We start from the raw sequence: 27211 nt of genomic DNA, 5'->3' as shown, positions 1-27211 counted from the left end.
CTGCACTGCAAAGCACAGCACGGTGTCACGATCCCACATTGTTGTATGCACATAAGGTAATGCTATGAAAAGATACTAACTTGTTTCCAGGAACACAGAGCTGCATTAGTTCAGCTCGTGTTTGTGCCAAGGAGTCGGGATTCTCAGAAAGTCTCATTAGCTTTGTACTGATGCAGCTCTCTTGTTTCTAGTTCCAGCACTATTGTGGCCATTAGCTGCTATGTTGCCCAGTGTAGGAGTACTTTTGTGCAGAGGATGGTCTTGGTTTAGACAGGCCAACACGGAAAAATATACCCCCTGTCTTAACAAGGAGGTGGCACTCAACCTACAACTCAGGTTACAGCTGTATTTATAATTTGTACTTCATTTGGCTATAAATCATAAAAAGATATAATTTAAATTTTACCTATAATAATCTCCGTTTTTGGATACTAAGCAACAGCTTCTGCTGCCATCCACTCAACAAGTTGCACATTCAGCTGCTTAGGGCTCAGTCAAAGGCTGCTTTGTAATGGGAGCAATGTAACAACCTTCACACTTCATTCAGGAAACGCTCCACTTCAGAGCTACATACCTTAATAGCTAGGTGCTCAGTGAATCTTAGCATCATTTCCTCCTTCTAATTGACATCTTCTGGGATGAAGAACCAGTGAATATACTGTGTAACTCCAGCAATTTGGGTAATATGAACTCCCATTACGTCAGTGTCGGAGGAAAAGCTACGGTATAGAAAAAATAACTATGGGGCGAGAGACCAGTTCGTTTTTTAATAGTTTTCTGGTGCTTTGAGAAAAAACAAGCAACTCAATGATAATTTCCAGTATTTGGAAATTATCCAGAGGAAAAAAAATCCCCAAATCCGAAGACCCTTGCAATTCTGCAAACAATGGGAAGAAGCAGAGGCAGTCGGATATTAATTTAACTCAGTGTGTGGTTCCTCTGATTTGTCTGGTTCAGAAAGTTCTTGCTACATCTGTGTCCTCTCATTTTAATGATGTAAGAGTTCCAAAAGGTTAACCATCAAACTCTTCCTCGGTGCTCTTCCTCGGTGCAAGTATTTCTGGGCTGATCGGAAAGCCAGTTGTGCTCTTGGAGCTTTATATAGCTGTTCCCAAGTGTCACCTCCCAGTTAGAGTATAATTCAGGGGAAATTTGTTCGTATTTTGGGATGTGTTAGAGATGCCAGGCAAAAAGAAGCCGAAATTAAGCCCCTCGGTCCTCTAGTGACTAATGAGACTTTGGGTTTTCCATAGCTGCAGCTATTTAAGCCCAAGCTAGACAAACATCTCTTAGGTCTACTTCTAGTAGAGTCCATCCTATTTAAGGGCAGGATACAGCCTTTGTATTTCAGAAGAAGTTATGTCAAATTCATGAATTTCAGCTGCCCAGCAGAATTTTTGTTGTTGGGTTATGTATCTCATCTTGGCAAAAAATATCCCCTCTAGACTCTGTCTGGTCATGCCTGCGGTCCACATGTGGTGCAAAGCAACCCCAATCCAGCTGCTCTTCTAAAAGGCCAGATGGTCCCGGGAGACGCACAGTAGATTCAGGGGAGGAGAGGTGACCTATGTATTTTGCTTCTGAGAAGTCATTTTCTGCCAGCAGCAATGAAAATGTTAAGGTTCCCTTTTTGCTGTTTTTTTTTTTCTTTTTTTACGGAGAAAATGCTAAGCCTGCCATGTAGTGTCATGAGTAACTACTAAGGAAGATGCAATGTTTCCATATCCCTTAGTTGATTCTGAGTAGAATTAGCTATCCCATAGCAATATGCCCTAATCTAGGAACAGCCACTGTCCTCATATGCTCTTTCTCCTGATATCCAGGAGCCCCGGTGTCTGCCAAAGGAATCTGTGAGGCTCAAGGCTTCCACTTGGGACAACTTGGGGAATTGGCCGGAGCTATCAACACCTATGTCATCCTCGCCACCTCTGCGTGTGACACACGATAGCTCAGCTGCTAGGGGTGTCCTGAAGCCACGGGGCTTTCCAGAGCCCACAACACAGCTTGGCAATGTCCCCCCTGCCCCAATCCTCGTTTCTACCATGCACATCCCGGTCGCGTGCTGCAGCGTGTGCTCGGTGCCCGAGATGCTGCTGGAGCGAGGAGCCCTTGGAGGAGGGCTGTGTGTGGAGCGCTAGCTCAGGTTTCACCAGGCTAAGACTTTGACAGGAAACTGTAAAAATAGGACGGGAAAACTTTACAAAAAAAAAAATCTCTTTACTATTTCCTTTGAATGTGTTTTTGCAGTACTTGGAATGTCTGGCCTTATAAAGTGCCTCAGCCAGCTTTTTCCTTTCTGCAAACGTCCAAACAGTTAAACATAAGGAATGCGGCTGTGTTTGTATGAGGTAAGGAAATGACTAGGTGGAGAAAGTATTCCGTGAGAAGAGAGTGCATACAGAGACCTGCACGTTGTTCTCCCTTCACCTATCATCTCCCCTTCTGCAAAAGGAGCCACAAGTCCACATGGTTACAGAGACATCATGGATATCCAGAGCTGTGTTTTGTGCAGAGACCTATAATCTTAATAACAAAAATCCCTAAATAATAACAACAATTTCAGGCCTTTTGGTGGACTTTTGTTGGCACTTACCAGCTCGTTGTTTGGCTGGTGGCTTTGGCACGCTGTCCCCTCTGCGTGCTTTCCCATGCGTAGCCGTTAGTGGCCTTTCTGCAAGTGGCAAATAAATTGCTTCTGTGGGCACGACATCTGCAAACGATGGGCTCGAAGGGCATCGCCAGCCTTCCCTGGGATCTGTCCCGGGAATGCCCTCATGATGGGTGGCTGGTGTCGGCGCTGGGATCTGCTAGATCCATCTCGCCCTCATTGCATTAGTGTTGCTCCTCCGCAGAGCTGTGTTGAGTGGCTGGACATCTGCCTCGAGACCTACAGCCACCAAGAACTGCAAGGCTGTGCTCTCCTGGCGTGGGGAGCAAGCCTCCCACTGATGGAAAATCATGCACCGACAATAGGAAAAATAGCTATCGGGCTCGCTATCTGCTCTTCCTGTTCCTCGGAACTCATGCTGGAGCTTTCTGAACGCAGCGTGGAGCGCGGCCAAAGCCCGAGGCATGTGTTGGAGTGACCTCATTGCGGGGAGGTCTGAACCTCCCCAGGGACGACCCACAAGCGGCGTTTGTCAATGCTGCTCTAAGAAAAAGCCTTCAGCAAAGGCATTGTTTATTGTGAGAAGGGAATTGGATTTTTTTTTGTGAAGAAAAGCTCTTCCATGCTGCTCTGTTTATTTCTTTTCTATACAAGGAATGCACTTGGCCCATGGCCTGTCTCGCAAGGGGATTCCAGCCAAATGGTGCCAAAGGAAGGACAGTCTGAAAGCCAGAGCCAAAGTGTGTGGGAGAGCTGGTCAACCCATTGAAGTTCCTCTTAGCTTGGACTCAGCAGAACTGCTTGCATGGCCAAATTGGGCATATCCATGTTTCTAGGAGTGTTTTTTAGTATCAATGGGAGCGATGTGTTTGCTTGCTTCTGCATTGCTAGCCAGGGATGGAAATGCCTGTTATGAGCATTCATTTATTCGGCAACACCTTGCAGGTTAGATGGATGCTATGGCAGCGGTGAAAACGGTCCTTTTTCTTGTGAAAAATCTCAAAGAAAATGTTTACTTTCAAAAATTCTTTGTCAAAAACACCCTTTTCTCCACAGAGACATTAAGAAGCAATTCAAGGGGAGGGAATGTTAATACAAAATGCTTTAAAATACCTTTTTTTTTTTTTTTCTTCCATTTTCCAAGGCAAGGCTATAATTTAGATGAGTGGCACGGAGTCCAGGGGGAGGCCTGTAGATAGCAGTGTCCCCAGGGGTCAATATTAGCTCCAGTCCTGCACAACTTGACTGCAGGATTGGGACACGCTCCGTTAATAGACTTGGCTTACGTAGCTCGTGTGGAGCGTGGATCCCACCCGTCAACTCCCCAAGGGTCTGCGGCTTTCAGTTGCCAGGAATGGCCATTCATTCGCTGTCGGGCTTCCTAAGGAGCTCCATGACAACCAGCCAAACATGGAAATCAGGAATGAAGTCTATTCCTGTTGCACTTCCTTTCCGGAACACGTCTGGGGCCTACGTTGGCCTCATGGGCGGGTAGATAAGACGTGCCGTAGCCCCAGCCTGACTCCTTAGCATGTCCAAAAAGCTGCAGTTCTGGTGAGCTGGGGCTTTAAAACCACTCTGTGGGGTCAGGGAGAAGGGTCTGAAATCAAATAGTGTAGCAAGGAGTCAGATTTCTGGTGGGTAACACAAGCGCTCCGCGCGGCAACTCCAGTGCCTTTGTGCATTTTGCAGTTGAAGGATTCGTCGTCCTCCAGCTGCTCAAGGCAAGTAGATGTGAGTAGTAAAATAATCTTAACTACAGCGGGAGGAAGCCTGCAGTCCAAATGTGCTGAGCATGGCCTGCTTTGGAGGTGGACAGAGCAAGAACGCAAAACAGGCTTGGTGCATCATGAGACCGGTGATGGATGCTAGGAGGGAAGCTCATGCCTGTCCTATAAAAATTGCTTGCAGACAGTTTTGGGGAGCTTATTTTTGGGGGAGGTTATGCCAAGAAGTGCCTTTGCATGCTGGTTTTTGCAGCTACAAGTGATTGGTAAGGGATGGGACATGTGTGGTCCCACTTTTTAAAAGATGTCCTTGGTGTAGGGGTGTAAGGATCTTGACTGAAGCTTTTCTTTCCAAAATAAGGCCTGATCAGGAATTTCTTGCAGCCCCTTTGATAACAACTCTGCTGGCAGATGAAAAGGTGGAGTTTGCCTCTATTCCACCCCATAAGACCTACTGCAAGGTTGAGCTTTAAAGAGGAGATAGGAAAAAAAATCAGCTTTCAATGAGGAAGCATCTCTGCAAAGACCAGACTTCCCAGATAGCAGCCCTGGAAGGCAGGATCCTCTCCCCAAACTGTATCAGGACCTTAAGCATCAGCTCTTTCTTTAATAAAGTTTGATCAGTGCCTCACTAATGATTTAATAATTTGACCCATTAAAATTAACACCAGATGGGAGCTAGAACGCTGCCAGGTTTTCTGGATGCCAGACTGCGATTTTCTTGGCTTTGCTCCCTCAGAAGAAGTAATCTAAATATGAGAATCTATTTTATTCAATTATTTATTTGAAATGAGATGTTCTCATCACAATGGCTCTTTCATTATCGGTCTCAAGGAATTCTTGCTGCAGCACACCCAGTCATGGCACGGGAGATGGGAGCTTATCCTTTTTCTCTCAATGGTGCCGTCATGGCTCTGTTTTGGGTTACTCACTTCTGCGCTCCGACTGCAGTGAATCAGAGCCCCTTGTAGACATGGACCACCATGGCCATCAGGGCTATGTTCTTCTCCATCCTTATTTTCTCCATCCTTATTCTTCTCTGGAGATCTTCCAAACCCGCTTGGACGCAGCCCTGTGCCACGTGCTCTAGGTGACCCTGCATGTACAGGGGGTTGGACTACATGACCTCTAGAGGTCCCTTTCAACCTTCAGCATTCTATGATTCTTTCTACGGTTCTATGAACTTTCTTCATTTATTTTGAACGAGCACCACCACTTATTTTCGTGTGGTTCCTCCTGGTGCATGCAATGCACATGAACATGCTGTTTCTCTCAGGCCACCCACAATTTTGTGACCTGCTTTCAAGTCTTCCTCCAGTTTTCTCTTTTCCAGATAGAGCAGTGCTAGCCAGCATGGTTACTCCTCATGCAGAAGCTCTTCTGCACCTTTCATCATCCGTGTTGCCCTTTGGAATTGATTTGTCCATTGATATGCACAGAGATCACAGAGAAATTTCTGGCATGGTTCTTTGGTTTGATTGCTTATAAGATTTAAACTCTTTGGGGTTCAGAATTGCTCCTCTGGTGATAAATGCCTCTCCTTGGTCTTGTTCTCATAGTTGAAAAATATGAGTAAGAGCCTTTCAGTTTCATAAAAAGAGACAATGGGTGAAAAAAAATCCAAAGTTGTTGATCTTTTCTCTTGGAATAAATTAGAACAAACAAAACCATCAAACTTGTCATGTCAGGAGGCATTAATGATGACCATATGCTTTGGTAACTTGTTAAAATTTGGGTCAAAAACAACCTTTAGGATTATTTGAAAATTCACCATTGCAAACAGCACATATTTCTTGTCTGATTTCCAAACAAAGGCATTTTCATGAGATCATACTACCTTTATGCCAATGAAACTTCAAAATCTTTGTTCTTTTTTTCCCCCCAACTTCCTCCTGATGTTTATTTCTCAGTGATACCCACAGGCCAAACTCCTTTTGACATTTTTATCAGTGTTACTTTTTAAACATGACAGTTCTTCCAGCAGTTCCAGAAATACAAAGGCAATGATTTCACCCAGGTGTAGACCTGTCCGTGGGGCTGTCGTGCAAACACACCCAATGAGGAAGAGCTTCCTGTCTCCAACATTTTATATGACGTCTTTTTCCTTACTTTTTTGCTCTTTCCATATGTGTGTTAGGATATAAAAAGAAAGGAACTGCATGCAAAGGAACTGCATGCAAAGAACTGAATCGTGGAGATTGAACTTTGCTTTTTTTGAGCGTCTGTATTACACTAAGACATTTTAGGACATGTTAAATAGAACTGTGTTTAAGTAGATTTGAGTCGCAGACTGCCTGTGACTCACTACTTAGCTAGGACTACTTTCCACACGAGTTTTTTAATTGCCTCACATATCAAATGCAAGTGTCTCACTGCTAAGACAGCTGTGAGCTAATCCAGGTACTGTTGCAAGGATTATGGTTCACAGTCAATTAATGGGCACTCTAGTGTCAAAATCCCCTGGACAAGTTCAGAAATCTCGGTGAGACTATCTGAAATAACAGACTGATTGACCAACAGGTAACTTCTTTAGATGGTTGAAGTGGATTTATCTGGTTTGACAATAACACCATTAAAGGTCCTTTTTACAGCTACAGATCAAATGCTTTCATGCAATAATGTATTCCCGGTTGAGGGGAATTGTTTAAGAATTTTGTTTCTTGAGGAATACCTGCTGTGCTAATATCCCCAGTCAAGGGTCATGAGAGCCCAGGCAGTGGCAAAACCACATTCCTTAGTGCTAACAAGCCCCTCGGACACTTCCTTCCTGTCTCCTTCCTTTCTTTCTTCCTTTTTTCTCTTCCTTTCTGTCTTTCTGTTGTTTTTCTTTCTGTCTTTACCTCTCTCTCTCATGGGCTGAGCCTTGGAGAGACCAGGAGGATGTGGCTTGGAGAGCCTCTAGATGACCACATGAAACACATGGCAGAAAGAAGGTCCCATCTCCAGCACTTTAGCCTTAAAATTTTGTACTTCCCATGGTTGTAGATTTTTTTTTCCCCCCAGAAATCGTCAATTCTGCACTTGAATGACTGTCCTGTGGGTTTGATGTTGTGCTGGAAGAAGAAGAGCGACTAGGCACGTTGGGAAGCTAGAGAGGAGACTTTGTGTTTGTGTCTTGACCTAACCTGTGGATATTCTTGTTCTCCCTCAGACTATCGTACCGGTCCCTGCTTTAGCCAAGTAAATAACCAGATGTGCCAGGGCCAACTGAGTGGCATTGTCTGCACCAAGACCATGTGTTGTGCCACGATTGGACGGGCCTGGGGCCACCCGTGTGAGATGTGCCCTGCCCAACCTCACCCTTGCCGACGAGGTTTCATTCCCAACATCCGGACCGGAGCCTGTCAAGGTAAATACCATGAAATGATGTTCCCTTATCCATGCTAATATGGGTCAAAATTGATGGATGAGTGGGAGGATCCCCAACAGTCTCTATGGAGACCTTCCCAAGTCCATAGTCATATATCCTAGGGCATCACCACTGCTAAAGGATCAGAGGTCAGTTCTGTTTGTTCCGTAGACAACCTGCTGCGGTTTTACCACCCATGCCCTCGTTCCTGTCCTTCACCATCTGTTTATTTGTCTTGTAGCTGACAGCGTGTAGAAACGTTTTCAGCTGGATACCTTCCATGAGGTCAATCTATTTCAAGGGAATGTGCTGCTCTCAGTTAAGCTTCCAAAGGAAACATTTGGAAAATCTTTGAATTAATGGAGATGCTTCAAGTAAAATTTTAGCATTTTATTCCATTTCCTCTGACCTCATACTTAATATAATGGCTTTAGGAAGTATAAAGCCACCTACTTGTAGGATAATTGCATTAAGAAATGTAAATTCACCTACTTAGAGCAAAGCTGATTCTTTCTCAGAACTCCAGCTGAAACTTCTGTTTCGATAGCGGTACTTTCTGATGTTTTTCTTTTTTTTTTCCCTGTAGATGTGGATGAATGTCAAGCCATTCCTGGCCTGTGTCAAGGTGGCAATTGCATCAACACGGTGGGTTCTTACGAGTGCAAATGCCCTGCTGGACACAAGCAGAGTGAAACCAACCACAGATGTGAAGGTAAGACTGTGCAAGACCCCACCACAAAGCTCATCACTTGGGTTCTGGGTATAAACTGAGAGCACAGGGACGTTTAAATAACAGGGGAATCTCTCTGCATGCAGAGGATTTCCAAGGCAAACAAAGGGGAAATGCAAAGCAGCCCCACGCCAGCCTTGAACCTTGACTGAGTTTTGATGAGTTGAAGGATGAAAATTCCTGCGTTCTTGGGGTCCTTGTCCTAGGCTTGCGCTGCTTTCATGGTGAGCTGCTCCACTGCATTACTTAGTTAAGTTCAGGACTTACCTTAGCCAGTGACAGGCAGTATTTTAGACCCCTGTTCCATGCTATAAGGCACACACATGGGTCAAAAGCAGAGATTACGTACAGTGTGTTTCCAGGTGACAGTTATTTACAGTGACAGGATTGTAGGCAGCAAACTGTTGCACAGGGAGCACTCAAAGAGTCAACATGCCAAAGATGTAGCTTCATGGCACTGTAAGTTTCACAGCATACATTGAGCCATGGGGTTTCTTCAAACTGTTAGGGACATCACTGCTTCCAGGTAACTCTTCCAATATCCCCACCCTCCTGCAATTCAGACATTTTTCATTTCTAGCAGTCTCTAGGTCAGTGCCATGACAAGCCCTTAGGAAAACTTTTCCAGGGTGAGGCACCAGAGGTCAATACTTCTGAGATCGTGGATGTTCTTTTAAGTTAAGAGGACATCTGTGCTAGTGGATCTTCCTTGGTAGGATACTAGAAAGCTTTCTAAAACTCGATGGAAGGGTTTTGTGCAGTGTCCAGCATCCAGGGACATGGGACCATTGGCTTACCCAAAACAGCGCTTTGATATGGATCTCGGGTGAAGACCCCATTCCTCAGACTGCAGCTTGGATACCAATGGGCAAGGCTGGACCACACCAGAACCCTGGCCCAAACTCTAGGGGCAAAACACAACTCTTGCCTGGTACACCTCACCCATGCTGGCTGGAGACCAGGCAAAACACATCTGAAATCTGAATTAACTGGAAGCTCCTATACCCTGAGACTAAAAACAACGTCTGAATCTGTCATCCAGATGCGAGGGGCCTCCACATGGGTTCGCACTTCCCGGAATGCTGCAAAAGCAGCATGGTGTGGCCATAAACAGCCACTCTCCTTCCTGGATAGCCATAAAAATAGACATCTCCAGTGTCTACAGTGTCTGCTCCATCGCTTAGCATTCCTCACGTGCTAAGGAGACCATGAAAAGGGGATGTTTTCCTTTGGTATTGTTTACCAGCCTAGGGATCCTTTGGGGAGAATGACATAAACATGCTTTAAACTGACGGAGTTGAGATGGTTTTGAAAGGATTGTTTCCCGGATGGGAATTTCCAGCATGTTCCCATGAGGAGAAGAGGAGGACATTTCTGTCTGGGCCATAACTGCTGTCCCTTCAGGAAATGTGCCCCATGTGAGCCTGTAGAATTATGTGAATAGGGGAATGCAGAGTCAGCATCTTGATGGAGGTTTGACTTACACTAACACTTTATAAAAATAGGGAGATCTAGGCCCTCTCTCAAAGAATTTTCTCCATTCTTTGATGTGTTAAAGCAAACTATTTGGTATGGCAGATAGAGCACCTAATTCCTGATTTGCTGAAATGTCTGTACTGCCCAGGTGGCTTGTATCAAACCCCGCAATCTCTACCCTGGGCCAAGGGTTTTAATCAAAATAATGACAACAACCATGAAAGAGGATCTTTTCTTTATTGAGGCGTGCTTCAAAAATAAAATCTCAAAGCTGCAGGAGTCTCCTTGCTGAATCTATTTGCACTAACTTCGCAGCTGGTGAAGGATGTGGTTTCCCAGCTTGCACTGAGACCATCCAGCTTTAGGAAGAGGAGACGGGCTCCTCCTGTTTTGGAATTCCTCATCCAAGTCTGTCATTCAGGAAACATTAACATTAGCTTGAACGTCTTTGTTCAGTTCTTCCCAAGTTCCCAGGTTCTCGTCTTTTCTGCCTAGAAGGTTCTTCCTGGGGAGTGAAGTTAGCAGATGGGATTGCATTTGAGCCAAAGGTCAGAGCTTTTGTCACTGGGCCTGCTGATTGATGATGCCTCCTTCATTAACACGGCACCATGTACTACTAATCTTCTTCAGGCTGTTTGCTGGTGGGAAGAGGCAGGAGTGGAGATAATGCTGTTTGTTTCCCATAGTGATACTTATCTCCCAACACAAATGGCACTTGGAATCGAGGCTCCGTTCTCAGTTCCAGAATTCCTGTAGGATAAAGACACTTATGCAAGATCTGCTATGCTGATAGCATGGCCCAGCTCAGGCCCTGCTCTTCCAGGCATGTGAAGGGGCTGCAGATGGATACAGAGACTGAGTTTTGGTCAACCCCAGAAGGAAAAAGATGTCCTTTTTCTAGCCGCAAGGCAAAAAAAAATGCACACAATGTCAAGTTTGGATTTGAACTCAAATATCCTCCAAGTGCAGGGCTGCTCAGTTACAGAATTATTTGTGAGGCTCATTTACTGAATGCGACACTCTCAAATAGCCTCTTTTGTGCCTTTGTTCATTGTATTCGGAGGGAGCTCCAGGGATCAAGAGTTCCTGAGCCTGGGGCTGTGCAGCTCATGATGAGGAATTTCTGGCACAGAAAATTGCCTGCTCATACTCCGAAAGATATGAGCAGTGCGTGAAGCACAGCAGGGGAGTGGAATGAGAGGAGAGAGAGCAAAGCCGCTCGCTTAAACCAGCCCTTCTTCTTTACAAAGGCCAAATGGCCACTTTTATATTGTCTTTGAGGGAGAAGATAAGTGAAGATGGCAAATGTTGGCTAATGGGCAAATTGAGAGGATGGGCGGTGGTAGCTTGGCCAAACCCAGGGCAGGTCCTGTGGATGTTTTCAGGGAGCTACAAGTGTGTGAGCGGGGAGGGAAGGAGACATCCCAGCAGACTCCCAGTGCTGTGGGAAGGATTGGTGGGGAAGATGCAAGAAAGTGATGCTGGTGACAGGGGTGAAAATGGAGAGACCTCAAAGCTGAAATCAGATAGATCTGATACAAAGAGCTTTATCAGGAGATCACAGGAAAGTGTGGGAGGGTGTTACACTCAATAATGTTCTTCAATTATCCTGGAAACAACCTCAGAAATCAGATTAGGGGAGCAATTCCTTGGAATGCTCCTATGTGTGGAATCCCTGACTGAGGAAGGCTTTTCCTTCCACAATTTTGGTAATATCACTTCTTTTCTCCATAGCCCTCCTTCTAGCACTCAACACAGTGCTAAGCAGCTCCACTATCAGCAAAGTGTGTAGTCCCAGCACTCATCCAGGATGCTTTCCAATGCCCCTGAAGGAATAAATATCTTGTGTCCAGATTGTTCCAGGATAATAGCATGCCAGACAGAATAAAATATGAAAAACATGATGAAATCAGGCAAATGAGTGAAAGGCACTGCTGTGATCATCAAGCTCTGTTCGGATTAGTCTATGAGAGATCAACTTCTGATAGTCGCTGGCATCTTAAGGAGGCAGATTCTGCTGAGGGCGAACAAATCTTTAATTCCAAATCTCACCTCTTTCTACCCCTCTTATCCATTCAGCACTTGTAGAATCGTATGTTAGATACCACTCATCCTTACGGACTAGCCTGCAAGCCTAGCAGAACACATAATCCTAATTTCCTAAGGAAGGCAAGGTTTTGGGTTTTACTCCATTGAATCTCATTCATATTTCTAAATTGGAGGGAGTTTTTTTCTACATTTTCCATGAACAGAGCCTGTAGACTGGCCCGCTTTCTTCCTGAGTGGAACACGATAGCCGTTTTATTAGTGTGTTTTCAATTTTCTCACAAAATGTCTACAGAAGAGCTCACTGTTTGGATCTATTAAAAGCTCATTTTCGTGGATTTGGTGTGGTTTGGGGGGTTCCATTGCTCTCCTCTGTGGTTTCTCTGTGCTTCTAGAAGGGGAGATCTGAGACTCCCGTGCACTGCACGAGAAAGGCTTGATGAGACACTGCACAGAGGTGTTTTCTCCATCAAGTCCTGGTATTTTAGCAGATGGAAATGCTGGGATTTGAACATGTCTGTGGGCACCTGTGTTGGATGAGCTTTGCAGACCACAGCTCTGTTTCTGAGGCTCCATAGCCTTTGATTTCCAGCATGTTCAGCCTTAAATGATCAAGCCAAGGCCAATGCAGCAAAATAGAGACCAGATCCAAAATCAATGTTTGCATTGAATTCTGCCATTGTCTGAGGAGCAGAGTGCACAGGATTGCTTTGATTTGTAATAGGGAGTTGGAAAAATCATGAGTAGCCAGGCTACGGTTGGGGGAATTGGTCCCCATCCAGCAGCTGGGGGTTTAGCGAGAGGTTTAGATTTGTCTCACTGGGTCAAACCCTCCAAGGACTTCAGCTCTGAGTGAAACTAAACTTTAAGACCCATTAGAGAGAAAAAATATAGAAGGCAGAACTGAAACAGCAACCGAATCCAGAGCTCACTCCCAGCTCAGTTTCTCAAAGTTGCTTCCTTTTTCCCTGCTTATTGGGTTGCTCACACCAGCCTCATATGAGCGAGGATTTTCAAGAGAGGAAAAAAAAATGTTGCAGATTGATGTAACCGTTGGAATTGCCTCTGTTTTCCCTTAGGATTGGAATGCGGTTCCTGCCCCCACCACATGCATGTTTGCATGACTGATACAAGGTCCTAAGCATTGATCTAATGAGATGCCTACCTTTCAGCTGGCCTCCAGATCTCTCATATAGCAAACTTCAGGAGAGCTATGCAGAAGCTTTAGGCTGTTTCTTTTTTTTTTCCTCCCCCCTTTTTTTCCCTTTTTTTTTTTTTTTTTTTCCCTTTCTAATAGTACAACCAGTGTTCACTTCATAAAACTCCTTCCCTTGGCATGTTCTGCAAATTGTAACCCAACACAAGCCTGTAATTAAATGACAGGGGAGGCTATAATGATAAAATCTCTTTCCCCGCAGGGGCCCAGGTGGGGGAAGCGTTTTCGGGGGATTTGCATTGCTGCCTTTCTAGGTTTCAAGCCCTGCCTGGCTGCTGCAGGGACTCTGAGCATCAAAGAGCTAGAGAAACATTCCAGGCCAGAGGCAATGATTCTGCTGTTGAAATCTGCAGCGAGCAAAAAGCCCAATTCTGGCTTTCCTAAGAAGCCAGGAAAAACAGCAGTGCATCGTCCCCTCTTGATATGTCACTGTGTAATCTGCCCCGTGCACTTGATTGCATGCAGGGTAGAAGAGAGATTTCACTTGATCCCTCAGGGCCTGGAGTCGCAGCCAAAGTGGAACAGAAGATTCTTGTGTTTGTCCCGGGTTGTGAGATCAAGGAGAGGTTGAAGGTTATTTCTTTGGCTACATCCATGGCAGGAGCCATACAGGTCTCTGTTCATGCTTTATGCCTCCAATCAAAGGCAGTTCATCTTGCTTTATTTGGACATTTACCTCATTCCAGCCTGAGCTTATGAAGTTTGAGCTTCAACTTGCGTCTTGCCTCTCTGAGCCCGCAAAGCACTGTGCTCACAGCAGCATCTTGGCATGTCACATCTCCGTGACGCATTCCCGCATTCCCGTTTCCACAGGGCAGCATCCAGGGGTGATTTTGAGGAGGTAACCCCAGCTGCTGCCTGTTCTCCACGTTCAGGTCTGCACTAGCACATCTAGCCACTGCATGGCACTGTGACATTGCAGGCAGACCTGTCCTTGCTAAGTCCCAAAGCTTTCCCTTTCGGACATCCCTTCGGGACTGTCACCCTTTCCTCCCAGCGTACAAAATTTGAGATCTGCCCCTGTAGCTCCTGCCCACTCCTGCTTCACTTGACAGCCAGGTCTGCTGGCTCTGAGCACAGATTTCCACCAATTCCTCTCTTGCCCTTAAGGAGTGGGTTCTGGCAGCTCTTTCCATGTATGCATACACTGCCTTCATCCCTAAAGTGAGCTCAGATCTTCCAAATACATTCCCATATCCATTCACAAAAGTGCTACGGTTTTTAAATACAATAAATATTGCTGCTTAGAGAGATCATTTATTTCAATGATAGCCAAAACATGGGGTTTTTGTTTTGTCATTGTGAAAAGTCTCTCGTGAATGCTCCATCTGTCTTTTCCCAACCACCTGGACCATGACCAGCAACCAACTGCTTTGGGTGCATTAATGGGAGGCAGAATTCCAATTCCAGATCAGCTTCCGAAACAGCTTTTAGTTGTTAATAGAGACAAATCTATAACTCACATCCAAAACTAGTCCTTAGAGTCAACAGCCACCCTAGCGTGGCTGGCGCCTGTGCATTTAACAGCATTAAAGTTTGGTCTAAACTTTTGGAAAACAAATTTTCACTTGCAAAATTGCTAATTTGCAACTCCGTTCCCTTGGACTTACTGAGCCTTCAGATCCTGCCTAATTGCTGCAGGGAAAAGTCGAGCTGGTTCCCTGCACATCATCTGCATGGGAACGTGTGGAGTCTCCTTTCCCTTGCGGTCACTTCTGCTAAGCTGCAGTCCGTGGGCTCCCTCTGTGCTTCCTCATCTGCTGTTAACTGGGCTTCTACCTGAAAACAATTAACCCATTAGCTTCCTCAAAGATATAATGAAAATGGTTTGGATATTTTGGAAATATCTCCACATTAGAGCTGCTCTCAGAGCACATGCTACGTTCAGATGGCAGAAGTGATATCGCTAGGGTGGTTATCTCCTGGAAAAGCAGCGTGTGGCATCTTGTTGACACAGATGGTCCTTCGTAGGCTGCAACCTTGCTCGCAGCTCTGGTCCCACCTCCTTCCATGGATGGGAAGAAGATGTTTCACAGAGAAAAGTAATCCGTGTTGGTTTGCTCTTTCCTAGATGTGGATGAGTGCGGCGCGATCTCCGGCGTGTGCGACGGCGGCGAGTGCACCAACACAGCAGGCAGCTACGTGTGCACGTGTCCACGCGGCTTCATGACCAGCCCGGATGGATCGCGCTGCATCGGTAAGATGCTAAATAGTTCTCCTATTGCATAGAGTGGGACGCTGAAACCCAGAGCTCATGGCATGGTGGTAGTCGTGGCACAGGTTCATGCTGTATGTGTGATAGCCAAGAGGTGCTGGTTTTCCAGCAAAAAGAAGTCAATGGGGAGAAAAAGGAGCTTCCCAAGCAGTGCTCACCGCACTGTAGACATCCATCCCCACTGCATGTGAGGAACGCAAGGTTATACGACTGTTGTATGAGATTTAGCCCACAGTACTGGTTTCCCAACTGCAAAATGATTTCCAGGACCATATGGAAATGACACTTGCAGTCCCCACCCCACAGACAGAACGAAGGGCTCAGTGGGGCCAGTGTGGACACACCGCAGGCTCTGCTCTACCTGGCTACCCCGTCTCAGTTTGGCTCCAGGCACCTCTATTTTAAAGCTTATGAGAATTGGCTGGAGTCCAGGCCAGCTTTCCCTAGACTTAAGACCTCTCCTGCCTCCAGACTACAGCGCCTGGAGTGAATCCTGCATGTTGAATGCATCAAAATTCCTTTCCAAGCCTTGTAAATATTTGATAGTCCATTTCTCTCTAGAGCAGACAACAGTTTCTATGATAAATAGATCAGCTCCATGTTTACTTGCTCTCAGCAGGGACACTCGCTTGGGTCAAACTGAATCTCAGGTTGTCTCACTCTTCTGAAAGTTCATTCATCTTTAGAAGGTCAAGGACACAAGGATTTATAAGGAGGGACTGCTATAGAAAAGGCAGAGATAAGATCACTATTAGGGCAATGGAAATGTGAGGTACATTTCTCTGCTGAAAGCCCTGGAAATTAATTCAGAAATACTTCATTTCTGAGCTGCTTTATATCCACAAAAGTTGGAGTAAGAATCAGTCATTTTCTAGTTCCAGAAAGAAGCCCTTGTGAAATGTACCATAAGAGTCACCTTGTTTGGGAATGCAATAGATCCAAGAATGAAATTCTTTTCCTCCGGATTTCCCACACCCTGCCATAAGCCCAGAGGGGTGTGATGTCTGTCCGATGAGTCATACGGACATTTCCCCTCTTACCTTTAAACCAAGTGCTTCAAGAAATGAAAAGTAAACAAAACTAAGGCCCCAAAGTTTAAAAATATCCCAAAGCTTAGCTGTAATGACCTATGACTGCACCTGAACTTGATACATCATGCCCTAGCCATTTCCCTGAACTAATATATGCTGTTAGTGATCTGTCATGTTTTGGGACAAATGATATTTTTTCTGGCAAAACGCACTAATTTAACTCCGGGGTGCTGTTGCCCCGTGATCCATATTTTGCAAATTCTGTTTATATAGTTTGGAGGATTTTAGTGCTCATTTTGAGAGGTTTACAGTATTTTAAACCTGCAATTTATGTCTTATGAAGCAAGCCAAATAAATGGCGTATAAACCTGGAAATTAATAAATAATTAAATTAAAACCATTAAAGCACGACCAGCTTCAAGAGAGAGAGCAGAAGAGACCTTGTGCTAACGCCTCCCAGATGTTCTGAGCGGAAATGACCACGTTGTCTCATATATCAGAGCGCACCCGCGCTGGGGATGTGGTGACTTTATAGTGGAAGCCTTGATCCCTTTCCCCTCCCTTTTTCACGGAGCAAACACCTTTTTATTGCATTTGAATAATCTCCTGGAGTTTATGCAGCTGAAACAGCAAGACGCTGAGCTTGAGCTGATCCCAATTCTCATTAGCTGCTTTCACTGCATTCCTTGGTGAAATGCAAACAGTGGCGTAGCTGGAGAAACTCCGTCATAGATGGAAACCAGCATTTATTGAATGATCCAACCACCTGTGCTTGACACGAGGCATCTATTTCCACACGTGCTCATAGCTGCTTTATTCCTGGGTTCTTGGAAAAGATGCTTGGGGTTTTGCAGGCAGCAGGAGGATGCGCTTCAGCAGGCAGTGAACTGTTATTTTATTTTGCACATTGGGTTGCGTTGCAAGAAGGGCTGCAAAGAACGATTTTCAAGAGAGAGAAATGTCTCCAGAAATGTCTTCCTTCTTGTTGCAAATTCCTGGGCTTTGTTGAGGCTGTGGAAGTTTTATTGAGGGTCTCACCTGTTTAGAGAACTGCTGTTTAGTGCTGTGGTTGTCATCTGGGAAGGGAAAGAGCAAGAAGAAAAAGGAAAGCTGGATAGATAACATTTATGAAGGCAAAAGAGGACAAAAAGGAAGGGATGAGAGGACCTCAGGCTTGAAAATGGACTGAAAATGTGTACTTCAACCTCATGCACAGTTTGAGTGGGAAGCAAACTAGGAGTGAGCCAGGGAGGGAGGGAATTTATTAGAACGTTTCTCGCCGAAAAAGCTTCTAGTAATGCTCAGGTTTTGCCTATTTGCACTGTGGCTGGAAGTGGGAAGGAGCCCTGCGCAGCTCCAGGGATGCAGTGGTCCTCTCTTCCCTGAGACAGCGATCTAGCCCAATCTTAACCAAACAGGAATGCGGTGGGTCATGTTTCCAGAAACAGGGAAGAAGCGGTGACTTCATCGGTCCGGCCTGACCAGCCGCTTCTTCCCTGCAAGCCGAGCACCGCTGGGCATCCCGGGCGGGATTCCTCCAGCTCCGCAGCTCTCCGTGGAGCCCCCGGCTCCTTTGGAGTCAGAGCCAACGGCCTTTGGCAGCAGCCAGGCTGTGGAGTTTGTTTGCTTTTGATCCCTTGAGTTGCCTGGGAATGGCAAGACACAAAATCAGAGAGATACTCACCCTTAAAGGCTCTCCCCCCAGGATGACGATTAGAAAAAAATATGCATTTTTTATGAAAGGCAGATAACTTTTTTTCACTTGCCTTTGGTTTGTTTTTGCACCAGTGAAGGCCATGCAGGAACATTTTTCCCCACTCTGCATTTTTTCCCCACTCTTTCATTTCCCTTTGTCCTTTTCTAAGTTTCTCTTTTTTTTCTTTAATAGCTCCCCAGATCATGGAGAATTTACGGATAACAATATAGAACAGGGAAAAGGGCAAGCACAAATAGCCATTTCACTGTAGGAAGCAGCAAATGTAGAGAAAAACAAATATGCTTAAAAAATAATCAAGGGAACAGTTTGGTATTTTTTAAGAAAACCTTTGTGCCTTTAAATCAGAAAAAAAATAGAAATCATTTTTGAAAATTATTTTCATTCTTGAAATCTTTTAGCCTTCCTCAGTGATATGGATAAGCTGCTTGGTAAGCCAAGCAGACGTTTGTGTGCGTGTCTTGCAAAAACATTTCCAAAGCATCCATAACATCTCCGAACTGCGGACCACGGGCAGACCCGTGGCCCTCGCCCTCCCGTCTGTGTCTAATCGGGTCTAATCTAACGTGCAATTTTCCATCCTCTCTTGCCTGCAGCATTATCTGATTGACTATTCTGTAAACTGGTCCCCTTGGCAGCTGGGGGGAGCAGACCCGTATCCGTATCCCGATCCGCTTGCCCCTCCAGCGAGTGGGTGGTCCTGTCGGAGGTCCCGGAGGGACCTGCTGTTCTTTCCATCCACCCCATCTCTGCCCAAGGCGGATCCAGCTGGGGTTTCCATTAGTTCTGACGCTCTTTTTCTGAGCGAGATGGTTGCAAAGTGCAGCAAAGACAGATGAATTTAATAAACGTTTGTCCAGATGAGTAAGGGCCGGATCGTTCCCTCTAGTGCACAGACTGCTGTGACCTCCCTGCCTTGTCGAGCATGTTGGGCCATGGCTCTCCATGGGGACCACGAATTGCTTCTCACAGTTAACTTTGTGGCTGTCACAGTGTGTCACAGCCTTGGTGACAGAGAGTGTCCCACAGAAGGGCCAGCTCGAGGATTTATTCCAAATTCCTGCCCTCAGACCTAGCGATCCATCCCCTAAGCATTTCACACTCCTAAAGCAGCATCAGTAGCTTTCGGGAATGATCCCGCTGTCCTCTCTTGGTTTGGACAAGCCCCTTTCCGGAGGAAACGTGGCCGTTGAGTTGTGGTCCCAACTTGTCGTGCGGAGTTACTGAGACCTGGGCTTGCTCTTGGGCCCTTGCATCTGCAGACAACAAGGACGCGGCCGGCCGTGCGCTTCCACGTGAATCAACCTTCCCTTCGTTAGGATTAGGAGTTAATCCTGTGTTGCAAGCAGCCCCTGTGCTCAAATGTGCCTTTTCCTTCTGCAAGGCTCCATGGCGGATGAAAAGTTTTGCTTTCAGAGAAGTGGATCAGGCTGAGCTCAGTGTTGCAGAGTGGCCCAAGGAATGTCCTGGAGAACAGACATGCTGGTTTAGTCACCCTGGCTTTAAATGGGGTCACTGTCCACCGTAAGTCTCTGAGCTGCGATTAGAGAAGGAATAACCACAGCCCACAGATCAAACAGCTCCGTGCAATTAATTTCAATTATTTTTCAGCAACGTGTCAGCCTGCTGGTTAATGTCACTGTACAGGCACAGGAGACAAATCAGACCAGACTTTCCCCCTCATTAAATTACTTCAGAAACAAGGGTGAGAGCTGAATGAGTGGAATATTCCAGGTTTTCCTGGAGGATTTGGTGCCAGACAGGGCCCTGCTAGACATGTGAAAGGCTTTGAGTCTCCTGGCTCTGGTCCAGGCACCTCACGCCCCAGGCATCAGTGCCAGCCTTGGTGTCTGTGGCTTTGGCCAAGCTCATGGGCTTTGACCACCTTCCAGGTCTCCCTCTCCTCTTGGTTCAGTCCAGGCTGTGGGAAGCAGCCCATGCTCTGAAAGATGCAGCCAACTGGGACAGTGGAGAGAGGTCACACTGGGGAGTTGTTGGTGCTGGAGACGTCTCCATTGATGCGGGACAGACCAGGAATTTGAGCAGAATAAAGAGATGCCACGGGGAACAGGCGCTAGGTTCATGCCTCTCACTTTTGAGACCTACGTGGGTGTACGGTGCTGGAACCCCATGGATGCAGCTCCTCTCTCTGCAGACCAGCGGATCGGGACGTGTTTCTCCGCTCTGATCGGGGGCCGCTGCGCCGGGGAGCTCCCTGGCCAGTACACCAAGATGCAATGCTGCTGCGACTCGGGGCGCTGCTGGGCCATCGGGCAGACTCCAGAAATGTGCCCAGTCCGGGGCTCCGGTAAGCGCGGCACCGAGGAGCTCCCGCGGGGCCAGCTGGTGCCCCTGGTGGCTTTTACCAGCGTGGAGAATGAGCCACATAATGTCCTAGGGATGGGTCATGTGGGAATGGTGGCTCCCCTGCCTGGGGCTCGTCTGAAGGTGACCCAGATGGGTTCAGGTGACCCTCCTCCTCCTACCCTTCCAGCTTACTTTGTCTCCCCCTGCAATTGAGTCACGAGGCCAAATGAGGGGGAGTCCAGGCAGGAGCAGAGCTGGAGAAGTCCCAACGCTCCAGCTCTTTCCACCTCTCTCTTCCTACATCAACTGCCACCATGCAGGGGAGACATTACAAGTCTGATGGCCCTCTAAGTCTTGTCCCTTCCCCCTGGCAAGCTGTGTCCCATCAACTGCTTTGGAGCAGAGAGAGTTAGCACCCTCCTTGCCTGCCTGGCCATGTCCCATTAGCAGCCACCCTCTTTGTCACCTGTCCCATCTCTATGTCTCTGCCTGTGCTCTCTGCATCCTGGCAGAGGCAGGACAGGGATTCAGGCCCTCTTGGAAGGACATTAAGGCAGCTGGTTTCTTTCAGATGAGTACCGCAGGCTCTGCATCGAAGGACTCCCGGTGGTGCCAGGGTTCCCTGGGAGCTTTCCAGGAATTCCTGGATTTGGGCCCAATGGTGTTGGGCCAGGAATCAACGGGCCCGGAGGCATCGGACCAAATGGGGCAAATGGACAAGGAGGGATCCCAGGTCTGCCTGGAATGGGCCCAGGAAGTTCGAGCATCGGTAAATTAAAATTCCCTCTTTTTTTATTTTAATTTTTTTAATTTTTGCAGTGCTGACCTGACCTGGCCGCATGTCTCGGAACATGCACATCGTGCCGGTCTGTGTGCCTGCCCACTGCTCCGAGCGGTGCACACGAGCAGAGCCCCAGTGCTCCGAGCCAGCTGCGAGGTTTATTTTGACACCGGGGGAGTGATGGGATGTGACATTAATGCTGTGCAGAATGCTGAGCCCAGCAGCACATCAAACACAGTCTGCTGGCGGAGCACAGGCATTCGGCTTCAGTGCAGAATATCTTTCTAATTACCAAATGGGAATGAAGCTTTCATGTCCCTGTCTCGCTCCCCAAAGCAGAGGAGTGTTTGCTCCCCAACCTCTTGTGTGCATCCCACATAGCTCCTTGCAAGAGCTTGCACCTGTAAACATGCACTGGGCATTAATAAATTTGCATTCCCACCTTCCTTCTTAAAGGCTGTGTGATCTTGTGCATGTCGGGAGGGCAGGGAGGCTCCTGAGCTGGCTGAGTTTGTTGTCTCTGGCCCTTGCAGGAACTGCCACTTTAAACCAGACCATTGACATCTGCAAGCATTTCACCAACCTCTGCCTGAATGGCCGCTGCATCCCTACCCCGTCCAGCTACCGCTGCGAGTGCAACATGGGCTACAAGCAGGATGTGCGTGGAGAGTGCATCGGTAAGTGGATCCGCTTGAGCCCCGGGCACCTGCCCTGCAAAAACACCTCGATCGGGTGCTCCAGCAGCCCCCATGCCAGTCCCAGCCTCTCCAGTGTGTTCCCCGCACAGCGAGACCTCATGGGCTCTTCTTGCAGATGTGGACGAGTGCTCCAGCAGCCCCTGTGTGCACGGTGACTGTGTGAACACACCCGGCTCCTACCACTGCAAGTGCCACGAAGGCTTCCAGAGCACCCCTACCAAGCAGGCTTGCATCGGTAGGTCTCCTCTGGTTTGGGAGGGACACGGGTGCCGTGCCGGTAGAACTCGGTTGTGTTGCCAGCAATATCCTGCTATTTGTCAGGGAAAAGGTTTCCTCTGCCTCTATCTTATGAGTGGTTAAGAACAAGCCCAGGACTTGCAGAAAGGCCTTGTCAAGAGCCAAACACTATTTAAAGATGGCAAGCTTTTGTTTCGTCAAATCTTATGTTTCTGAGGATTTTTGTTATGGATGTAGGTGTTCCTGTGATTTCTAGCAAAGTTCCTCTGTCAGTTCTCCTGCAAGAGAGTCATCCAGGAGACCACTGGAAATGTAGGGTGTAGCACTGAGGACAGGCAGTGGGAACAAGTACAGTCTCAAGCTCCTCTCATAGACACTGTCTCTAAGCTTCTCAGCAGCCTTGTTTTCTCCTCTGCCTTTCTCCATTTTTCTCCACTTTTCCTAATATGCAGTGCCAAAATTTCTCCACCTCTCCTTCATCTCCTGTAATTTGTACAGAGGGGGAGAGTACAACCCTCCCGGAGCAGGGCGGATTTGAGAGCGCTTTTCACATGGAGCAGGTTCTGCTGGAACCTGTCCCCATCTGCCTGTTGCTATTTGCCCACCTCTTTTTTCTTGCCAGACATTGACGAATGCATCATGAACGGAGTGATGTGTAGGAATGGCCGTTGTGTGAACACCGACGGCAGCTTCCAGTGCATCTGCAACGCTGGCTTTGAAATCACTCCCGATGGCAAGAACTGCGTTGGTGAGCCAATTCCTCCCGTGTTGTTCTTTATGGCCTTGCGAAGGTTGGGGCTATACAGAGGCAATATCCTCCCTGGGGACTGGTGGCTTCTTTAGTCTGTGCCTGGAATCCCTGTCTTTCCATGCAAGTAGGTGCTGCTAAGGCAGACTGCATTTTACAAATGCTCCAAAGGAAAGGAGAAGAAGAGAAATACCGATGCACTGAAGTAGGGATGCTCCTTTATGATGGTGATACTGTTCCTGAAGTAGGGTTTTGGGTCCAGGAGCATGAGCAAGGGTGGGTCTGGAAGCAGGACATTGTCCATCCAGCCACCCATGTGCTGGTCCTGCTATGAGCGGGACCATCTGCCCCAGGGAACCAAGAGCACCACATCAGCAGCAGGACATTTGGCCATGTGTTCTCCATGCCACCATGGTGCCACCTTCTACCTCAAGGATCCAAGCCAGCCAGTTTAGAGCTGCTCACCAGGGCTGCTCACGTTTTCTGCTTGTCCTCCCCAGATCACGATGAATGTGCCACGACCAACATGTGCCTCAACGGGATGTGCATCAACGAGGACGGCAGCTTCAAATGTATCTGCAAGCCAGGCTTTGTGCTGGCTCCGAATGGGCGCTACTGTGTTGGTGCGTAGGTCCTCAAGCTTGTTCTCTGACCTCTTCCCACCCTGTCACCCGTGTTTTGGGGCACTTGTTATGTGCCTGAGGCCAAGGATAGCTGAGAAAACGCAAGGCCATCGCCAGGCACCGTCCACTTGGGTGCTGGAAGGTAGAAGAGGCACAAGGGGACAAGTGAAAGGGGAGCCTGTTCCTGAGCCATCAGAGACAGCAGGGGACATGATCCCGCTGCCCATGGGCAAGTGACAGCCTGTCTGTGCTTCCTCTTTCAGACATCGACGAGTGTGAGACCCCTGGGATCTGCATGAACGGCTGGTGCATCAACACAGAGGGCTCGTTTCGGTGCGAGTGCCTCGGGGGTCTCGCGATCGGGGTGGACGGGCGGGTTTGCGTGGACACCCACATGCGCAGCACCTGCTACGGAGGCATCAAGAAGGGCACGTGCGCTCGTCCCTTCCCCGGAGCCGTCACCAAGTCGGAGTGCTGCTGTGCTAACCCAGACCATGGCTTTGGAGAGCCCTGCCAACCCTGTCCAGCCAAAAACTCTGGTGAGCTCCCCTTCCATATGCAGGTTCAGAAAGCCAGGAATGTGCCTGGAGATCTTCTGCCCCAGGGACCTTTTTTGAGACAACCTAGAGAACTTGGCAGTGATGTGGAAAAGCCATAGGCGAGGGGAAGAAATGTCACCTGAACAGATTTAGGTTGGATCTGCAAACAAGTCAGAGTTGGTAAAAACCTCGTTTTTTGGACCAAAATGCAGATATCCAATTCTACATTCTTCACTTGTGCTGCAGAGACAGATCAGCTCCATCCAAATAGGTAGTGTTTGAACAGGTCCCACGTGCCATGTAATCTCACTCCCCCAATCTTTCCTATTCACATTTTACCTTCTAGCTAATAGTTTTATGGGCAGTGATGGGCCGTGGGCCTTCACTCCCAGATCATCCATCAAAGCGTGTTGAATCCTGGATCCTTTCCTGCAGAGCCCCACTAGAAACATCTTTTCTTGATGAATTTTCAGCAATAACTTTCATTTCAAAATGTCAACTGACAGATTATTAGTCACATGCTTAAAATGTTCCTTGATCTTTTGCATTTCATATGTGCATATATATAGTCCATATTATATAAATTGCATAGCACAGTCCATTAGTTATGTGCATTAAATAATGCCTAGAAGGCTGTCTTGAGATGCTGATCTCATTGCAGGGATTCTCACAGTGTTTTACTGCTAGCTGTGAGTATCAGCTCTAACAAATATATAGCAGAAGTACAAACTGATGCTGCTTGAGAGCTCATAGATGATATTCCAACAAATAATAAAGCCAATGATACTCTGAACTGCTCTCACCATATTAAAATGTCCTGAAAAGCTAATGACTCTGTTGTGCTTTCCATACAGCTGAATTCCAGGCTCTCTGCAGCAGCGGCATTGGAATAACAGCTGATGGCAGAGGTATGTGCATGAAAATGGTCTTGATGGACACATGTAATGTGTCCCTGAGTTTGTTTTTCCAGCTGCATTTAACTGGGACTGTGTGTCCCTGTGGATTGTGCATTGAATAAATGATCTTGCTGCCCTCTGCGAACTGCGTTTCTGGGGTGGCACCCAAAAGGTGGCTTTACCCCCTGCTTTCATAGGGAATGGGCCAGAGACAAAACCGTTGTGGCTTCTTGGGCATCTTTCCAAGCATCTTGTCTTGACAGAGCTCAATCTCAGGCTGGTGATAAGATGCTTTCTAGCAAGACACTAACATAAGACGTGCTCTGGACTGCACATGCAGAGGGGTGTCCCAGCAGCAAGGAACAAGAATTAGGGCATGGAAGATCTCTATAACCGAGTTTGCTCTTGATCCACCTGGTTTGGTTTCTTTCTCTGTGCAGACATCAACGAATGTGCCCTCAACCCAGACATCTGTCCCAACGGCATGTGCGAGAACCTGCGTGGGAGCTACCGCTGCATCTGCAACCTGGGCTATGAGTCAGATCCCACGGGCAAGAATTGCGTGGGTGAGTTCAGGGCAGCCCACGCACTGCGTGACGTGGGGAGCAGAAGTTCAGTGCCAGTAAGGAGAAAGCAGTGAGTGTGCACGGGCCTCTCATCCCTTTTCTTCCCTACCTTCTGGCTGTGTAGGGCTATGTGTGTTTGCTTACACGTGCCATGCCGTAAGTAGTATTGACCTGAGCAATAGGGAGGTCCTTTCTGTGCCTCTCAGACCACTGATGTTCTGTAGAGCTGCACAGATGGAAGCCTAGACACCAATATATGTCCTGTCCATCCTGCCCACAGATGTCGACGAATGCAGCGTCAACCGTTTGCTGTGTGACAACGGACTGTGCCGAAACACCCCTGGCAGCTACACCTGCACCTGCCCCAAGGGCTTCGTCTTCAGGACTGAGACAGACACCTGTGAAGGTAACGTGGCTCTGAAGTCAATGCAGAACCTCTTCAGAAGAGGTGAAGAATGAACTGCGCTTCTTGGCTGTGCCAGAAAGGAAGATGAAGCTCCAGGTTCTCGCTGTTGTTGTTTGCTAGTGGGAAATGTCATTCTTCATTTGGAATAGTAGACATCCAAACTCATAACAAAAAGGGTTTTCAGTAACTGAAAACCAGAACAATTTCCTCTAAGGCCCCAGATTTCTAGCTAAAAGCTGCCCAAAATTGCAAGGTTGGGGAATCTGTCTGAAAGCTTACAGTTTGGATTAGGGAAAGACTGAGTTTTATTTCCTGACCTCAAAGTCCCACAACATTTGAGGACTGGTTTGCTATAAAGATGGTGAAAGTCACAGAAACAATGTTCTCTTACACCCCTCTCCGCTGAGCAGCCCAGTTTGGAGGTTGTCAGGAGACACCTTGATCTTTATAGCCCCATGGTCGTGTCTGGAAGCAAATATTGGATGCAAGGGTGCTCACCACAGTCACAGTCCCTGTTTTCCTCCTGCAGATATCAATGAGTGCACCTCCAACCCGTGTGTGAACGGTGTCTGCAGAAACAACGCTGGCTCTTTTGCTTGTGAATGCTCCCCAGGCAGCAAGCTGGACCCCAGTGGCACCATCTGCGTGGGTAAGGAGATCACTACGTGGGTAAGGAGCCAGCCCTGGGCTCGTGTCTGATATCAACAGTGTCTTTTCTCCCCTTTTTGTTCACATGAAGCTAGATCCTGGCTTAGGGATGGGATCCTTGGGGACCTCTTGTTCTCTCTCTGTGTTTCTTTGGTTGTTGGCAACTACTACGACCTCTTTTGTTCATCCAGGAAGCCTGGAAAGTTGAAAGATCATAGAATCATAGAATCGTAGAATGCTTAAGGTTGGAAGGGACCTCTCGAGGTCATCTAGTCCAACCCCTGCACATGCAGGGTCACCTAGAGCACGTGGCACAGGGCTGCGTCCAAGCGGGTTTGAAGATCTCCAGAGAAGGAGACTCCACAACCTCTCTGGGCAGCCTGTTCCAGGGCTCTGGCACCCTCACTGTTAAGAAAATTTTCCTTAAGTTCCTGTGGAATTTTTGGCACTTCAGTTTGTGGCCATTACCTCTAGTTCTGTCAGTGGCCACCACTGAAAAGAGACCAGCACCATCCTCTTCACTCCCTCCCTTGAGGTACTTATAGACACTGATCAGGTCCCGTGAGCATTTTGCTGGGCAGAGAAGTCCCTAACTGGACTGCAGCAAGAAAAAGCACAGACGTGGGGTCCCAGGGGTCCCTCCCGGAGAC

At 47.4% G+C, this 27211-nt stretch overlaps 1 protein-coding gene across 1 annotated transcript in view; it reads left to right on the top strand.

Annotated features, from left to right (window-relative positions):
- Window positions 1-27211, top strand: part of FBN3 (fibrillin 3) — a 66477-nt gene that overhangs the window by 19150 nt on the left and 20116 nt on the right. Inside the window, exons 7-20 of the mRNA XM_088527079.1 lie at window positions 7487-7684; window positions 8271-8396; window positions 15224-15349; window positions 20268-20420; window positions 20991-21188; window positions 21734-21877; window positions 22014-22133; window positions 22758-22883; window positions 23384-23506; window positions 23770-24045; window positions 24900-24953; window positions 25382-25507; window positions 25788-25913; window positions 26443-26562. Coding sequence (XP_088383205.1) covers window positions 7487-7684; window positions 8271-8396; window positions 15224-15349; window positions 20268-20420; window positions 20991-21188; window positions 21734-21877; window positions 22014-22133; window positions 22758-22883; window positions 23384-23506; window positions 23770-24045; window positions 24900-24953; window positions 25382-25507; window positions 25788-25913; window positions 26443-26562 — 2016 coding nt within the window. The remainder of the gene's footprint in view (window positions 1-7486; window positions 7685-8270; window positions 8397-15223; window positions 15350-20267; window positions 20421-20990; window positions 21189-21733; window positions 21878-22013; window positions 22134-22757; window positions 22884-23383; window positions 23507-23769; window positions 24046-24899; window positions 24954-25381; window positions 25508-25787; window positions 25914-26442; window positions 26563-27211) is intronic.

This window comes from Tinamus guttatus, unplaced genomic scaffold, assembly GCF_059628265.1.
Source record: "Tinamus guttatus ecotype Peru unplaced genomic scaffold, ASM5962826v1 Tinamus_guttatus_pri_ptg000261l, whole genome shotgun sequence".
Taxonomy (NCBI): Eukaryota; Metazoa; Chordata; class Aves; order Tinamiformes; family Tinamidae; genus Tinamus; species Tinamus guttatus.
The sequence above is the reverse complement of the archived record's forward strand: the minus strand, read 5'-3'. Positions and strand labels throughout refer to the sequence as shown.